Source organism: Pan troglodytes, chromosome 12, assembly GCF_028858775.2.
Source record: "Pan troglodytes isolate AG18354 chromosome 12, NHGRI_mPanTro3-v2.0_pri, whole genome shotgun sequence".
Lineage (NCBI taxonomy): Eukaryota > Metazoa > Chordata > Mammalia > Primates > Hominidae > Pan > Pan troglodytes.
The window spans coordinates 115,602,366-115,619,198 of NC_072410.2; the positions used below are offsets into that span (position 1 = coordinate 115,602,366).

At 42.7% G+C, this 16,833-nt stretch overlaps 1 protein-coding gene across 5 annotated transcripts in view; it reads right to left on the bottom strand.

Annotated features, from left to right (window-relative positions):
* Positions 1–600: 600 nt before the first annotated feature.
* RNF144A (ring finger protein 144A) overlaps positions 601–16,833 on the bottom strand; it is a 344,436-nt gene continuing 328,203 nt past the window's right edge. For 3 of the 5 annotated variants that reach the window (XM_063789327.1, XM_063789328.1, XM_016946497.4), the window contains one exon: positions 2,444–2,691. In XM_063789327.1, the coding sequence (XP_063645397.1) occupies positions 2,524–2,691 (168 nt within the window). In that variant the 3' untranslated portion in view covers positions 2,444–2,523. Of the gene's footprint in view, positions 2,692–16,833 lie in introns of all 5 variants that reach the window. The other 2 variants (XM_016946468.4, XM_063789326.1) reach the window with 2 other exon arrangements.

Consider the following 16,833-nt stretch of genomic DNA (forward strand, 5'->3'; position numbering starts at 1 on the left):
ATTCCATATTTCTCAAAGGCTGTTTTTGAAAAAAACTCTTTTTTCTTTATTCTGGTCTGATTGGGTTAGTTCAAAGGACTAGTCTTCAAGCTCTGAAATTCTTTTTTCTGCTTGGTACTATTAATGAAATTTTTAATTGTATTTTGAAATTCCTTAAGTGAGTTTTTCAATTCCGGAAGCTCTGACTGATCTCTTTTTAAGATGTTTATCTCTTCCTTCGTTTCCTGGATTGCTTTAGAAGTTTGTGTTGGTTTTCAACTTCGTCTTGGATCTCATTGAGCTTCCTTGCAATCTATGCCTTGATTCTTTATCTGTCGTTTCTGAGTTTCCATTTTGGTTGGGGTGTATTGCTGCAGAGCTAGTGCAATCTTTTGGTGGTATCACTACTTGAAGATTTTGCCAGGTGGACCTGGCTGGTCTGGCCCCGCCCATCGTGGCCCCTATCCACCAATAATTCTGGTGCTAGAATTCTTGTGCTGGCTCCTTCTCATCTGGAAACACTGGCACTTCTCGATTTTGTAATTATTTTCATGCAGGTAGAAGTTTCCCTTTTTCTTTCTTTCCTTGTAATATTATTGCTTTTTTTTTCTTTCTCTTTTTCCCCCTCCCTAAGGGGTGTGACATAGATAATGCTAGATGGGATCTTGGCTTTGCTTCTATAGCCCTGTGCACTGCTTTTGACAGGTTTTGTATGGGGCTGTGCAGTTCAACCTGTAAACCCGTAGGTGGTACTTGCAGGTAAGAGCCTGCTGCAGCCCATGTGGCTGGGTATATATTTGATTCTTGTTTACAGGATGCTTGTTTACAGAGGCAGAAGCTCTCTGTTTCCTCAGCCAAAGGGCAGATCCACGGAATGGGCAGTGGCCTGAGCTCTTTGCTCTGCACCTGGAGTAGGGGCCATGATGGGCAAGGCCATACCAGCCAGGTCCACTTAGCAAGCACAAGCACGAGTGCTGAGAGAGAATCCAGTAGGTGGCTACCAAGTGCCTAGAGGCATGCCTAGGTATGGAGCTGGGAAACCACCTTGCCTCCAAGTCCTCAGCATAGGGCTGGGGGACAGCCTAAGCTTCTAATCCAGGAGAATGGGCCCACTAGATGCCTGGAGATCTGCCTGGGCATGGAGTGGAGAGGGTTTCCCTGCACCAGGATCTCTGCACAGGACAGGTGGAGTGGATCAGTCTGCTGATCCAGGTGAGGAGGTATTCTAAATGCCTGGAGAGCTGCCTGGGCATGGAGTGAGAGGGCCTCCCTGTACCAGGGCCTCTGTGCAGGATAAATGGGGTGTCAGGCTACTGATCCAGATGAGGGGTTGCTCTGAACATCTGGAGATCTACTTAGGTGTGAAGTGGAAAGAGTCCTGCTGCACCACACTCTGTGTCCAGGAATGGTGGGGTGGCTCAGGCTGGACCCCACACTCTGTGTCCAGGAATGGTGGGGTGGCTCAGGCTGGACCCCACACTCTGTGTCCAGGAATGGTGGGGTGGCTCAGGCTGGACCCCACACACTGTGTCCAGGAATGATGGGGTGGCTCAGGCTGGACCCCACACTCTGTGTCCAGGAATGGTGGGGTGGCTCAGGCTGGACCCCACACTCTGTGTCCAGGAATGATGGGGTGGCTCAGGCTGGACCCCACACTCTGTGTCCAGGAATGGTGGGGTGGCTCAGGCTGGACCCCACACTCTGTGTCCAGGAATGATGGGGTGGCTCAGGCTGGACCCCACACTCTGTGTCCAGGAATGGTGGGGTGGCTCAGGCTGGACCCCACACTCTGTGTCCAGGAATGGTGGGGTGGCTCAGGCTGGACTCCACACTCTGTGTCCAGGAATGGTGGGGTGGCTCAGGCTGGACCCCACACTCCGTGTCCAGGAATGATGGGGTGGCTCAGGCTGGACCCCACACTCTGTTCAGGAGTGGTGGGTGGCTCAGGCTGCTGGTCCAGGGTCCTACACATGCCTGGATTTCTGCCTGGGGGTGGAGCAGAGAGGGTCCCACTGCACCATAATATCAGGACAGCAGGCTAGGGCACACACAGAGCAGTTCCAGGTCACCAAGCTGGACCTGGCTGCAAGTCTTAACACCCAGGAGAAACCACAGATGTAGCTGCTTTCCTGCTGCCTCAGGCTTGCAACAGAGGACAGCAAAGTTCCAGCGCCTACTGCTGAGGTGTGTTCCACAATTCTGACGTGGAGGTCCCTACCCCATCCCAGAGCAGACACTGCAAACCTTGACTCGAGACTAAAATGCCAGCCGCCAAGGAACAACTAACTTTGTGCGTACCTGGATTCAAAATGGTATCCTGCACTTGGTTTCCGGGTCTGCGAAAAGGTTTGCAGCTTTTCCCAGTGTCTGTCCCTCACAGCGCTCCAAGCCTCTCCCCAGGTTACCTCCAGAGCTTGGGAGAAACAAAATGCTCTCCCTTGGCCTGTGTTGTTCCAATGCCCAGTGGAAAGGTGAGTCACAGAGGGAGGCTCCCGGCATTTCTCTCGTACTGACGCTTCGCTCACTTTCATCAGCCAGATGCCATCACAGGGACTGTTTGCCGGGTTCTCCTCCTGGGGATCTGGGTTGTCCTTCGCAATTCTGGTGGATGCCTGATTTCCTTCTCGGATTAAAGCTCACAGAGTTGATCTTTATGTACCATCTTGCTATTTCCAAGTGGCGGAGGCATGCTGAAAACCTCTGATCTACCACCTTGGGGAAAACAACACCAACAACAAAAAGTTAATTTGTTACAAACTAACGGTGTTAGATGATTTTGTGATTTCTAAGGTACTGTCCTTAGAACACTGAAAAACTCAATTATATTCAAAGAGAAATCATGAATAAGTTGAAATAATAACACTGTTTCTTAAAGATGGTGGGGGTGAGCTTAAGGAAAATCTAACATTTACAACCCTCATGGATTGGATTGAAGATAAGCATCACTACTGTTGGAAAAATCAGTGGGGTGGTGTAAGAAAGACAAGATACAAGTACTATCTCCACCACATCCTGATGATACACTTGGAGAAGTTATGTAACATCTCTGAGCCTTTTCTCAAGCACATGGTGAGGATAACAATGTCCATTCCCCATGTACAACCCCAACACAGGAACAGACACATCCGAGAAACTCCAACAGTGCTTCCCTTCCCCTGATCTCCTTAGTGTTGTCAGTAACACCTCACCAGTCTAAAGCATTCTGTAGCATTTTAACATACATGGTCTCATGTTATCTACGTAACAAACTGGCAGGGAGATTCTATCTCAGTCTGCAGAAGATGACTAAAGACCAGAGTGGCTCAGGAGCTTGCTCAGGACACTCTGCTGGGAAGAGGTGCCACTGAGAGTTCCAAGGAGAGCATTCATTTCTCATTGTCATTAATTCCAAGTGAACAGGCAAGGTGGAAACAGCTATGAACAGAGGCATGCACCTCTTTGCAATCTCTCATGGGTGAGCTGCAGGTGGGAAAAAATCCAGGGTCCTCCACATGAGGAGGATTTCAGGAGCATCGCAGGCACCCCCCTGGGCTGAAGCAGGCAGGATAGGGAGTGTGTGGGTGGAGGGGCTACAGGCCCGGATGTTCTGAGATCCAGCAAAGTTTGGGCTTTCCAGGCAAACATCACAGGAGGGTCCCATGAATGTTTTCTGGGCTACTTTGTCAGGTAGCTCTTAATTTATTGCTCAATATCAAATCTGTAATTGTATTTGCTTGGCATCTTCCATCTAAAGATTCCGAGAAGCTGCCAGACACAGAGGCCCACGCCTATAATGCCAGCACTTTGGGAGGCCAAGGTGAAAAGATCACTTGAGCCCAGGAGTTCAAGACCAATCTGGGCAATATAGCAAGACTATCTACAAAAATTTTTAAAAATGAACCAGTCATGATGGTCCATGCCTGTAGTCCCAGCTACGTGGGAGGCTGAGGCAGGAGGATTGCTTGAGTCTGGGAGTTTGAGGCTGCAGTGAGCTATGATCACATTACTGCACTCCAGCCTGGGTGACAGGGCGAAATCCTCTCTATAAAACAACGAATACAAATTCCAATAAGCTTAATAAAATGAATGCATCAATATCATCTTGCTGAAGAGTCATTTTGAATAACTGAAAACATTATGTCTTTATCTGGTGTAGCTGAGGTTCTGTCTTTCAATACAAACACAGATGAAATAGGCATACTTGTAAGAAAATGGGAAATTTGTTTTAGGGAGTGGCAGATTAATCATGTTGCTACTGTAGTCTTGTATTTGCAGACATAATTCTTCAGTAATTTATTTAAACCTCACTCTGTGTGATTTTCGAAACACAATTATGTTTTATTTATGTGGAACTTGACTACATATTTACTTCTTAAAATGAGACGTTCCATATTTTACATATATGAAAGTCCTTTTCAAGTTATCTACATTAACATTTCATTTGTCATTTAAGGAAACTGAAGCACAGAGAGATTAAATGACTTTTAATCATTTAAAAAGTCACTTTTAAGTGATTGCACAGCAAGAGATCGGCAAAGCCACAAATATTGCCACTACCCATTATAGAAACAATTGACATTTTTACAAAGCAGGATGAGTCACCAAAGAGTTTCATATATATTTACCCATTCAACAATTGTTCATTTATTTAAAATATTATCAGGCTCTAGGGATATAAAGAGCTTAAATCAGGAAGAAGAAGACTAAATATGGACAACACATCTCACAGAAATCCCTTCCTGAATCCCAGTCTGATCAGCTGTCCCTCCTCCATGTTCCCATAGTTCTGGATATAATTTGATCATTGCAGCTACCAAACTTCATTCAATAGGCCTTATCAATTCTTTCTCATCTCCCTACACTGTGAAAATACTGAAGAAAGGGATAATATTCCTTTCTGTATCATTATTCTCATGATAGATGCTTTAAATATTCCAGTTGAAACAAACCAGCCTTCCCTTAATATTCCCTAGAAATATTACCAGTGAATGAGCAGTATAATCACTCATTGTTACATCAGCCTCCCCGGTAGAGCAAGGAAAATATATATACTTCAGTTTTACATATATGTGTATGTGTGTGTATGCATATATACGTGTAAATGTATGATTTATTAAAGATTCTGGGAATAACAGAAATAAACTATAATAGGAATTCTATAATATCACATAAATAAATTATAACAGGAATTCTGTTCATTATACTATTTGTAAAGAATTCTAAAATAGAGTTTGTATCACAGTGTGATGATTACATATGTGTTGATTAATATCATTAGTTTAAAAAAAAGATTTTTCAAAAATTCAGTTTGCCACTGGAAACATCACAGTTTCAAGCCTTAACTTTGGTTTCTCCTTCCAAATAATCCAGATATAATTATGCATTGCAAAATATACCCCATCATGTCTGCTTGTCAATTGCCAAGTCAACCATCTTTACTTTCCTGAAGAAAATGCGGACTCTTGGCAGCATTTAATCACTGCAAACCTTCACAGCTTTCCCCATTACTGGTTTCCCGCTGCAAATTTCAGCAGATTGGACACACAAGGTGTCACTATATTTAAAAGTTCATGCTGAACATTTTGCTCGGTTGGAAAAGATTAAGAGTCCTGAAGATGCGGTGCTTTCAGCATCTGCTCAGGCAAACAGTGATGTTAGTGACCCTGTAACGTGCTCCCTGCTGGCAAAGACAATCCCGACACTTTTCCATCCACTTCACTGAAAACAGTTAAAAATGAGCCATATCACATCTCTGAATGGCAATTTCTCTCTATTGTATTGCTTTTTTGTAATATCCCAAGCTGCCCACACAAACAAACAGAAACCTGTTTTGTTTTATTTTTGCAAAGAGAAATCTGCTGCTCCTCAGAACAATAGACCTTTTGAGGTAGATTATGCCCGAATGTGTATAACACGAGGCAATAACTTGAAAGATAGCACAAAATTTGGTAAATCAGCTGGTTCTTTTGTCTTTTTTTGCCAAACTGTTGGTTCAACTGTTCTTTTCCACTAAGTTGATAGGATTGAGTGGTCTTTTTCTGTATGTCAATTCAGTGTTCAAGAGTTAGCTCAAGGTGAATGCTTCACCTACAAGCAGCCATTGCATAGAATTCCTAATCTCCTCTTCCTCTACTCCACCTGATGAATTCCTGCCTGTCTTGCTGGTTTTGCTCAACGCTGTTTCTACCAAACAACCTTCTCCAGTTCCCAAAGTTACAATTATTTAGTTCCTTTTATTTCTGAAGTCCTTTTGATGAACCTCTGATGAAGCCTTTATTTCATCCTACCTACGTTATAAAAATTGCATGTGTTCACCACTCTTTATAGTAGACACCATGTTCTATTTACTATGTAATAGATGTCCAGTAATTATTTATTACATTGAATTCCACCATGCTAAATGGTAATGAGTCAAAAGAGTTACTCTGTTTATCCATGAAAAGGCAGTTGCCCTTGGTTCTTTCCTAAGTTCTTAGTCCCTTTCTCTGCTTAGTTCATGCATCACAGTCAGCAAAACTTTAGGTGCTGGGCCTCCATCTGTCCAGTCTTGAAGAATGTGGAAGGATGGAAAGCACAACAGAATGGATTTTCATTAGCTGTGATGAATGGCTGCTTGTGGACACAGAGATCTGGAGTTTCTACTTGGGGCAGGATTCCAAATAGAGGGCACTATGGAGGCAGATGTAGCTTTTTCAGGACAAGGATCACCTAATATCATGGGGATTTCTAAGTAGAAAAGGAGGACTCACACAGGATAGCGGGAAGTGACAAGGGCACGGGAACCTGACTATAAATAACTTTCAGCCCATTATATAAGGTAGATATGTTTTTAAATATCTCCTTATGCCTCTTTTCTTTTTTAATCCAATTTCCTTCCTTCTAGCCCTTCTACCATACTTGGCCAGTGTAAGGAGAAGGCTAGCCCTATTTCTGCTACCACACTGTGGGGTTACCTAAGGAACTCACTCTCCCAATCTGATTCTTTATGCTCGCCCATGAAGCAGATGGTCCAGTTGTCTCCTAAGGAAATGTTCAGATTTGCCAATCTACAGGATAATTTCCTCTAATTGCTATAATCCAGTTTCCTAGATCTCAATGATATTGTTCCATGATCTCTTCCTTCTCTCCCTTAGTGAAACAATTAGGAGAACTGAATTGCAAAACTCTAGGTACTCCCATAGAATAAAATAAAACACAGCATTTCCTGTTCTATATAATGGGCCTTTCTGAAGACATTGTCAAGGTTAGATTGCACCCAATTTTAGGTCTTCAGGGTTTAGCATTTGACATTTCTCAAATTTCTTTCTTTAACATTAGCTATTTATCTTAGTCTGTTCAGGCTGCTGTAACAAAATAACATAGATTGGGTAGCTTCAACAATCGACATTTGTATCTCACAGTTCTAGAGGTTGGAGACTTGATTCCCCAGTGAAAACTCTTTTTCTGGCTTGCAGACTGCCATTTTCCTGCTATATCCCCACATAGTGGAGAAAGAGAGACAGGGAGAGAGAGGAAAAGCTCTCTGGTCTCTTCTTACAAGAACAGCAATCTCATCACTGGATCCCCACCCTCACAACCTCATCTAAACCTAATTACTTTCCAAAGGCTCTTCGTCCAAATACCATCACATTGGGGGTTAGGTCTTCCACATATGAATTTGGGGTAACACAATCATTTAGTCCATAACATCATTGTTTTAAAAGTATATTTTAATTTTAAAATCACCTTCACTCATTTTTTTATTCCCCTGTGGGATAGCTAGGTAAACAAGAAACACTCTCTGGTTAGATGGCAGAAAAAAAGCAAGAAAACTTTGGAGAAAACTACATAGCCATACTTTGAGGTTCAGGATGCAAATGCTTTAGTGTAAAAAGGATCAAATTTGAACAACTGAAACTAGGCCCTTTTATCTACTCTTAACCTTCATCCATGAATCCCATTCACTCCTCACTGCTCCCCAACACTGCAGACCACACAAGGGGTGGTTTCCTTTCCAGAATTTTAAAAATAAAATAACAAAAAAAAATTGCCTATATTTTTGGTGTGCCATTGTATGTGTATTTGTTTTGCTTTAGAAATAATTTTAAAAAGTAATTCTTATCTTCCTTAAAATAACTGTACCTTCCTTTAGTGCCAAAACATTCCTTAAAAAAGCTTTCTACATCAAAGACTACAATATCCAATAGTACTTGTGCTCTTCACTTCCCTTCCTCCTGCATCCTTAGAGGAAACTTTTGTGTTGAAGTCTGGTGTTTCTCTTTCCAGTAGTATTATTAGTAGTATTATTAGTAGTAGTGGTAGTAGTATTTTGAGATAGGGTCTCACTCTGTCACCCAGGCTAGAGTGCAGTGGCTCAATCATTGCTCACTGCAAGTCTTGACCTCCTGGGCTCAAGTGATCCTCCTACCTCAGCCTCCTGAGTAACTGGGACCCCAGGCACATTCCACCAAATCTGGCTAATTTTTGTTTTGCTTTGTTTTTGTTTTTTTGGTTTTGTTTTTGTTTGTAGAGATGGGGCGTAACTGTGTTGCCGAGGCTGGTCTTGAACTCCAGGACTCAAGAAATCCTTCCACCTTGGCCTCCCAAAGTGCTGGGATTACAGATGGGAGCCACCACACTTGGACTTATTTTTAATTGGGAATACTTTTATTACAAAGGCCTTTGAGAACACATAGTATTTGTATTTATTATTCAACATCAATATTTTGAGAGCTATCTGCACTGATATGAAAAATAATTCATTCTTAGCACCGTGCTGAAGTTTGTTTGCACTGGCTGGTAAAGGCCTTTTGTGTGCATCTCTTTGCAACTGCAAAATCAGTGTTGTCACTTAGGTAGGTTGAAATTGGCCAGGGTGGGAATATTTATACCTCTGAAATTAGGGAAGGCTACAAATCAGGGTTATGTTTGCTTTTCTAGGAGGCTAATCTTAAAAAATTACCAGCAAAACATTGTATTCCTTTTTACCATATACATCATTTTATCATAGTAATAGACTACATTTTATTTAATCATTCCTCTATTCAGGAACAGTCAGAATGTTTACAACTTTCTGTACTACAATAATGCTTCAATAAAATCAACTTACATTTCCTTAATTGCACATGTGAGAATATTTCTCTAGGGTAGCATGCCTAGAAGTGGATTTCCAAGTAATATACATGCACATTTTTAATTTTAGTAGATAAGATTACTACTTCTAAATCAATAAAACTTATAATAATTATTTTCTTAGTTTTTTATGTTGTTACAACAGAATGTCTCAGACTGAGTAATTTATAATAAATAGAAATGTATTTGGCATATGGTTCTGAAGGCTGGGAAGTTCAAGAGTATGGCTCTGGCATCTGATGAGGGCCTTCATGCTGTGTTTCCCATGGCAGATGGTGGAAGGCCAAGAAAGAATGAGTATGAGACAGAGAGGGCCGAATTCCCTTTTATAACAACTCACTCTGGTGCTAATCAACCTATTTCCATGATAACAGCATCAGCCCATTCATGAGAGAGGAGCTCTCATGGCCAAATCACCTCTTAATGGTCTCAACTCTTCATGCCATCACAATAGAAGTTAAGTTTCAACAAGAGTCTTGGAGGGGACATTCAAAACCCTAGCAACTATCTACTGCTCACTAAACATCTTTCCCTGGATAATTCCATGAGTAATTAACACCCAACAGTTTTAAAACTACTCATCATCCCTCCCCCTTTTATTCTGCTTCTTCTCTTCTTGGACTTCTGTATTCCTTACTCCTGTTCTGGCACCAATATCAACCCAGTCTTTCAAATGAGAAACCTAGACATCAGCCTAATGCTCCTGTCCTGTCTTGCTTTCCTTCCTTTTTTTTTTTTTTTTTTTTTTTTTGAGACAGAGTCTCTCTCTGTCACCCAGGCTGGAATGCAGTGGCGCGACCTCGGCTCACTGCAAGCTCCGCCTGCTGGGTTCACACCGTTCTCTCCTGCCTCAGCCTCCCGAGTAGCTGGGACTACAGGCACCCACCACCACGCCCGGCTAATTTTTTGTATTTTTAGTAGAGACAGGGTTTCACCGTGTGAGCCAGGATGGTCTCGATCTCCTGACCTCGTGATCCACCCACCTTGGCCTCCCAAAGTGCTGGGATTAACAGGCAAGAGCCACCGCACCTGGCCCCTTCCATCTTTTATAGCCATTTCCTGGGTGAACTTCTCATCCATTCCCCTTTCTATAAATGCACCAGCACTTCATAGTTTAGCATCTGAGGATGGCTCATCTGGACTTGTATAACAATTACTTTTTCCCTTCAGTTATTTCTGTGTTTTCTCAGTAGAACCATCTTTCTACAACAGAAGCAATCTTCTGATTCTTGTAGTTTCAGTAAACCCCTATTGGCTTGCTTTAGCCTGTTGGATTAAGTCCAAACTCTCTGGCAGGATATAAGAAGTTGGCTTCTCTCTGCCCCTTACCTATGTATACAGACTTTGCCCTCAAACTACTTTGTCTTCTTGAAGATCTCCTTGCACTTACATGCTCTTTCTCTCCCTCTGTGCTCCTAGAACACATCTACGTACCTCTATCTGCTTTATAGACAGTTAGACATTAGGAAGAGATGCTGAAGAGCCAAGCTAACGAACTGGATGACAACAGAAGCAGTGGGGATGGTGAGAGGGGGATAGGTTCAAGCAAAATTGCAGATTTAGAATGCTTAGAAGTTGATAGCCAACTAAGTTAGCAAGGTGGGTGAGAAAAGAGACAACCACAAGATTTCTAGTTTGGAAGACTGGGTGGATAGTTTTGCTAAATGAAGCAAAGAAACCCAGGGGAAGACCTAAATAATTCAATAGTCTTTATTCTCTTGGCTGTATTCTTTGACATACTATAGTTTTAAATGTCAAAAACACTACAGAATTCTTGCTCAACTCCTAAGGAAAGGCCTAAGAAGAGGAATGACGTAACTATATACTTTATCTGCCTTTGCTACACAGTTTCTTTTAGTATAAAACACAGAGCCCTTGTATTTTGGCTTTAAGAACAGGGTGCAACACCCATCTGTTCAGTCAATCACAGAGCAGATGCAAGTGGGAGGATAAGGAAGTGTGTGGCCACAATCTTGGATAATAATAAATATTTAAATATGTATTCGTTCTTTGTAATGGATTTAGAAGCAGAGTGATGAACACACTTAAAAAAATCAATAACAACAATGATAATGAGATGTCTCCATAACAATTCTGGATTACGTATGCATTTGAGTTCATCCTAAATGGAAAAATTGGGGGCATTATGTCTTGATGAATCTGCGGTGGCCTCTTTTCCTTGAGTCATGTGAAACTCCCCTTGATCTGGGAGATGGTACAGTGAGGGGCCTGACCTTAGAATTTCCTTCCTGAACTGCAACACAGATGTCAACTCTGCAAGCCAAGGAGGGATCTTAGAGAGTGCTGTGGTCATATCTCTCCTATTGCAGAGGAGAAAACTGAGATTCAGAGAAAGAAATGGCAAACACCCTCTTAGAGAGGAGCCCACACCTGCACCGAGCTTCCTGGGTCCCTATGGTCGTTCCTCTCAAAGAGAGCTGAAAAGAAAATGAATACACCTGGTGAGAACGTTCAGAAGAAATAGATTAAAGGAGGACATCATTTTAAGCCTACAGAATATCACATGGAAGATTTTAGCAGAGACTTTAGGAGCAGAGGGGTTTAGGAGCTGGGAATCAGCAATATTGAACGTTGTTTGTGTTGTGCTGTGAAATACAAAAACAGTGCTGCCTTTATTTGAATAAACTGTGTCAGTGATGCTTTTTAAGCGTGTACCTCTGCTTTCTTGAGGGGAGCCACTGTGAACTTGCCTCTGCTAACTGGCTGGGTGATGGCATAAGGCAGGTCCCCACTAAGTTCCAGGACACCCAGTTCTGTCCTGTAAAGAGCAGTCCCTAATCACAGAGAAAAGAACCCACTCCCTGTTTGCCACTGCCTAGTTTCTGGATAAACCGTAAGAACAAATGAGATCAAAGAACAGAGAGTTCCTTCAGGGACCACTCAGGGCTAGGCAGGGGACTTACCTTGTTTCCACAGTTATACGAGGAAGATGCATGTATACCCAAGTGTTTCTTACAGAATGAAAGTTATGCATGGGGAAAAAAATTCAAACTGTGTAAGAATGTAAACAATAGGTAAAAAATAAATATTTTAAATCAAAAATAGGTAATTTACCCCGACCCTTATGTCCTAGTTTTCCCCAAGATAATCTCTCTCTGTCTCTCTCTCTCTCTACATATATATATGTATGTATATGTAATAGATAGATAGATAGATAGATAGATAGATAGATAGATAGATAGATGTGTGTGTGTGTGTGTGTGTCCAAGTTTGGATTTCTCTAATACACACACACATACACACAGTGTACAAAAATTTCACAAGACTTTCTCTTACATTTATAACTGTCATTCAAAGAAAAATAATCAGATACTCTGTCAAGGAAAAGCAAATATATTGGTGCAGTCCTACCAGACTGTATCAGAAATATTTGATTTTCATTAAAGAGCAGGTTAGTCTGGCTTTTTTGAGACAGGATCTTGCTCCGTCAACCAGGCTGGGGTGCAGTAGTGCAATCATGGCTCACTGCAGCCTTGACTTCCTGGGCTCACGTGATCCTCTAACCTCAGCCTCCTGAGTAGCTGGACTACAGTCTCATGACACCATACCTGGCTAATTTTTTAAATTTTTTGTAGAGATGGGGTCTTACTGCCACATCTGGGGTCCTGTTTCCTAGGCTGGTTTTGAACTCCTGGCTCAAGCAATCCTCCTGCCTCAGTCTCCCAAAGTGCTGGGACTACAAGCATGAGCCACTGTGCCCAGCTCTAGTCTGGCTCTTTAAAGGCTGTTATCATTTTTTCTAACTCAGATTGGCACCCCGAATTCTGTAGTATAGTTCTGACTATAGTTAAAAACATTCTGCCTCAAGCTTACCCAAGTGTTTTTCTCTTAGGAGTCAGTGTATGGTAACAAATCTGTACTCAGGTACAGTGTCCTAGCTGTGAGACTTTGGACAGGTCCTGTAGTCTCTCTACACTTGGATTTCCTCACCCATATAAGTAGAATAAGGCTAACTCATGGGTTAGGATCAATTAGAGCATGTCCCATGGGCTCGCTCATGCACAGCATGTATCATGGAAGATATTTAATAAGTAGTAGTTAACTATTTGCCTGCTGGAATGTCTTGGATCAGTTACTAACACTCCTAATTTTAGCCTTTCAGATTCTGACCACTCACAAAAGTATCGCCAGCAACCTCCTAATCCATCCTATCCCTTCTCTCTGCAAGGCATAGGATTTCTGTCAGTTCACCTGAAATTTCAATCGAAAGGATACATTTTAAAAATAAAGCAGAATCTTGTTGGAGCACGCTTCAGAAGCACATGCAGCACTGCCATTAAAATCAGGTCCTCCCAAAAAGACAACCATATTCAAGGAAACCCATATGTCATATATAACCATTGGATAGTATGTGTCTGAGTCTAGGATTATCAAGGCATTCTGACATTTAGTAATTTGAAATAGAACTTATTTATCAGTGGAGTGCTAGAAAAAACAGACAAGTGCAACTGGGAAAAAAGCACTAGTTAACATAAATAATGTCATTGTAGAGACAGAAAAAGAATTGGTCATATCTCAGTAAAGCATAAGAATTTTAAAGTTATTGGAATACCAGTAACATTACTGCAGGATAAAATGCTGAAAGTCTAAATTTGAAAACAAGCATTTGTCAAGTTACTATGCTTCGCATCACCTAATAGGTGTGAGCTAAGGTTTATCTTCTGCTGTCTTCACCTGAGAGAGGCAGGAAGAAGGGGATCTGCAGACAGAGCAAGGGCCCACAGGACACCCCTCAAAGGAAACACAGGGTATTGGGGATCTCTGCCTGGACACTTGTCTTTCTGCCCACTGTCACCACCACACAGGTTCTGTCACTACAGTGAGATCAGTTGTCAAGGTATGATGTTGTACTACTATCCCCTTGCACACGTGCATGTGAAATATTAAGAACGCGCTGATGTCTGATCATGGAACAAGTAGATGTGTGGACTGCAAGGAAGAGGGCAGGACCTCTTCTGTCTGAGACACAACACAGAAGAAGAAGTCCATGGAAAATCAAGAGCCCTAGGCCCCCTTCTCATGGGGGCAGGCACCTCTTAGAGCCACACAGAAGAGAGAAGAGAAAAGTGTGTGTGACCTTTTATGCTTTTTGAGGTCCCTGTGCACATGACCACCTCCAGAACAACGCTGAATGCCCTTTACTGAGTGCCCAGGGCGATGTTTCTCACCCACCAACACGGAGGAGTCCCATCATCAGAGCCAGGGGGCACAGGCAGCTCTGGGGCAACCGAGGAGTACGACTTTAGCCTGCCCAGTTGAGCAATGGCTATGCTGTTTTGCTAGCTTTGTCTGTTTTTACTAGCTTTGCCTGTTTTTACCCAGGCTAAATCCACAAACCCAGAATAGGGTCTCAGAAAACTCCAGAAACTAGAGCTCTGTACCAAGACAACGCGATGCCTAGAAGAGGGGACCCTTTGCTGCAACCACTTCCTCTGTCCTTTTAATTTTCCTGTAAAAAGTGGCTCAGCTAGAACATCCCCTCCAGCTCACACTAGGCCACAGGCAAGGAGAAAACCTGTCTCACTGAGGAAATCAGAAAGAAGGCTGTTGAATGACCCTGACGTTACAAGTCGGCCCGCAGTTTCCTTATTGTGACTATTTTTGACAATTTTTAAAACTTTCTCATTCGGTGTGAAGTTACCTATGACAGGGTTACATTTTTTCTTCTGGTGTATTCCTCAAACTAGCTAAAAATAAATGAAAATTGTATCTGTTATTGTTTATTATTTTGCTCCGTGGGCCTTGAGAATTTCTTTAAGCTAAAGGAAAACTAAGGTTTTAAACTGCACTCTAAACCCTAATCAATACTCAGAACTCAGTCAATTCAAGCTGCCAATGGCAAGGGTTGTACTCAAACATTTCCCCTGCGTGACTCACCTTTGTCTTTTCTGCCTCCCCTCACCTGTACATACACACACACACACACACACGCACACGCGTGCACACACCAGTTGCTGAGCAGTGACTGTCCTCACCAAAGGTGTGAAAGCGGCCATGATGCTGAGTGCCCCCAGACAATGTCAGACGATTGACAGGCTGTGCCTGCTCTGGAGCCCTTCCTGTTTTCAAAGAAAACCCATGCAGAGCATTGGACTGTGGAAAAGCATCAGGAGAGAAAGCACCGAGTCCTCCAGCAGCGTCAGGACTGCCCTTCACTTTCGTCCTTGCCCTTGTCAGTGTCCCAGAACAGAAGGAGCTCCGGGGACATTCTGATGGGGCTCTTCAGGGCAGGGCCCCCTGAGGAGCTCCTCTCTTTCATTCTCTCATCCCCTACTCTCTTAACATGAATTCAATTCAACTTTTGCTTAAAAATAGTCCTGATTGTCACATTCTCTTTGCCAGTTGGAGTGGATGTCACTGAGTGTCACAGAGCCCTTGGCTACAGCTTGTGGAGCGACTGCAGAGAGAAACTGGGTCAACACAGAGCAGCAACAACAGGAAGACTTTTGGAGTCTCTGATGACTCCACCCAGATTTATGCTAAGAGAGAAAGCATCGACTTTTCTTGCCATTGTCTTCTTTTCCATCGATTTCTTCCCATAACTATTTAAAATCACCATCTGTTCTCATCTTGGAAATTTAAGTACATTCAGCACAATTTCCTGATTTTTACATCCTATCGCAGATAAGCCATACATACATAGGAAATTTGGGTTCAATGTCAGGTATACAAAATGAGGTTGTATTATTCCATGTTGGATTGTAATAAAGGAATACCTGAGACTGGGTAATTTATGAAGAAGAGATTTATTGTGGCTCACGGTTCTGCAGGGTGTACAGAAAGCATGGAACCAGCAAATGCTGGGCTTCTGGAGAGGCCTTGGGAAGCTCTGACTCATGGCAGAAGGGCAGTGGAGCTGGCATAGAAAAGGAGCAAAGGGTGGGGGGGTGGGGAGGTGCAAATTATTTTTAACAACCAGATCTCCAGGTAACAGAGTAAGAACTCTCTCACTACTGTGGGGAGGGCATCAATCCTTTCAGGAAGTATCTGTCTCTGTGACCCAAACATCTCCCTCAAGGCCCCACCTCCAACACTGAGGGTCATATTTCAACATGAGATGTGGAGAGGATGAGCATTGAAACTATATCAGAGGTAAAAGAAATTATGCAAATGAGTTGACGGTCTCTTTGGGATCAAGCCTCTGTTACTCTATACTCACCTAGCAAGCATTTATTGAGCACCAGCTATTTGGTAGTCATCGTTCTAAGTTCTGGGGCTACAGAGATGAATGAGGGCTCTATAGTCCCTTGAATTTCAAGAAGTTTAAGATAATATAGGATATGGGCTGAGTGCAGTAGCTCACACCTGTAATCCCAGCATTTTGGGAGGCTGAGGCAGGCAGATCACCTGAGGTCAGAGGTTTGAGACTAGCCTGACCAACATGGTGAAACCCTGTCTCTAATAAAAATACAAAAATTAGCCAGGCATGGTGGCACATGCCTGTAGTCCCAGCCACTTGGGAGGCTGAGGCAGGAGAATCACTTGAACCCAGGAGGTAGAGGTTGCAGTGAGCCAAGATTGTGCCACTGCACTCCAGCCTGGGTGACAGGGTGAGGCTCTGTCTCAATAAATAAATAAAATAACATAAAGATAACATAGGATATGACCAATTAGCCGTTATGATACAGTAGGGAAATTCTATTCTAAATGTACATATGGCTCAGGCTTCTCTTTCCACACTAGATGACATCCCCCACCCCAGGCTATCTAGAAAATTCCTGCTTCAAAATATGGTTGAGCACT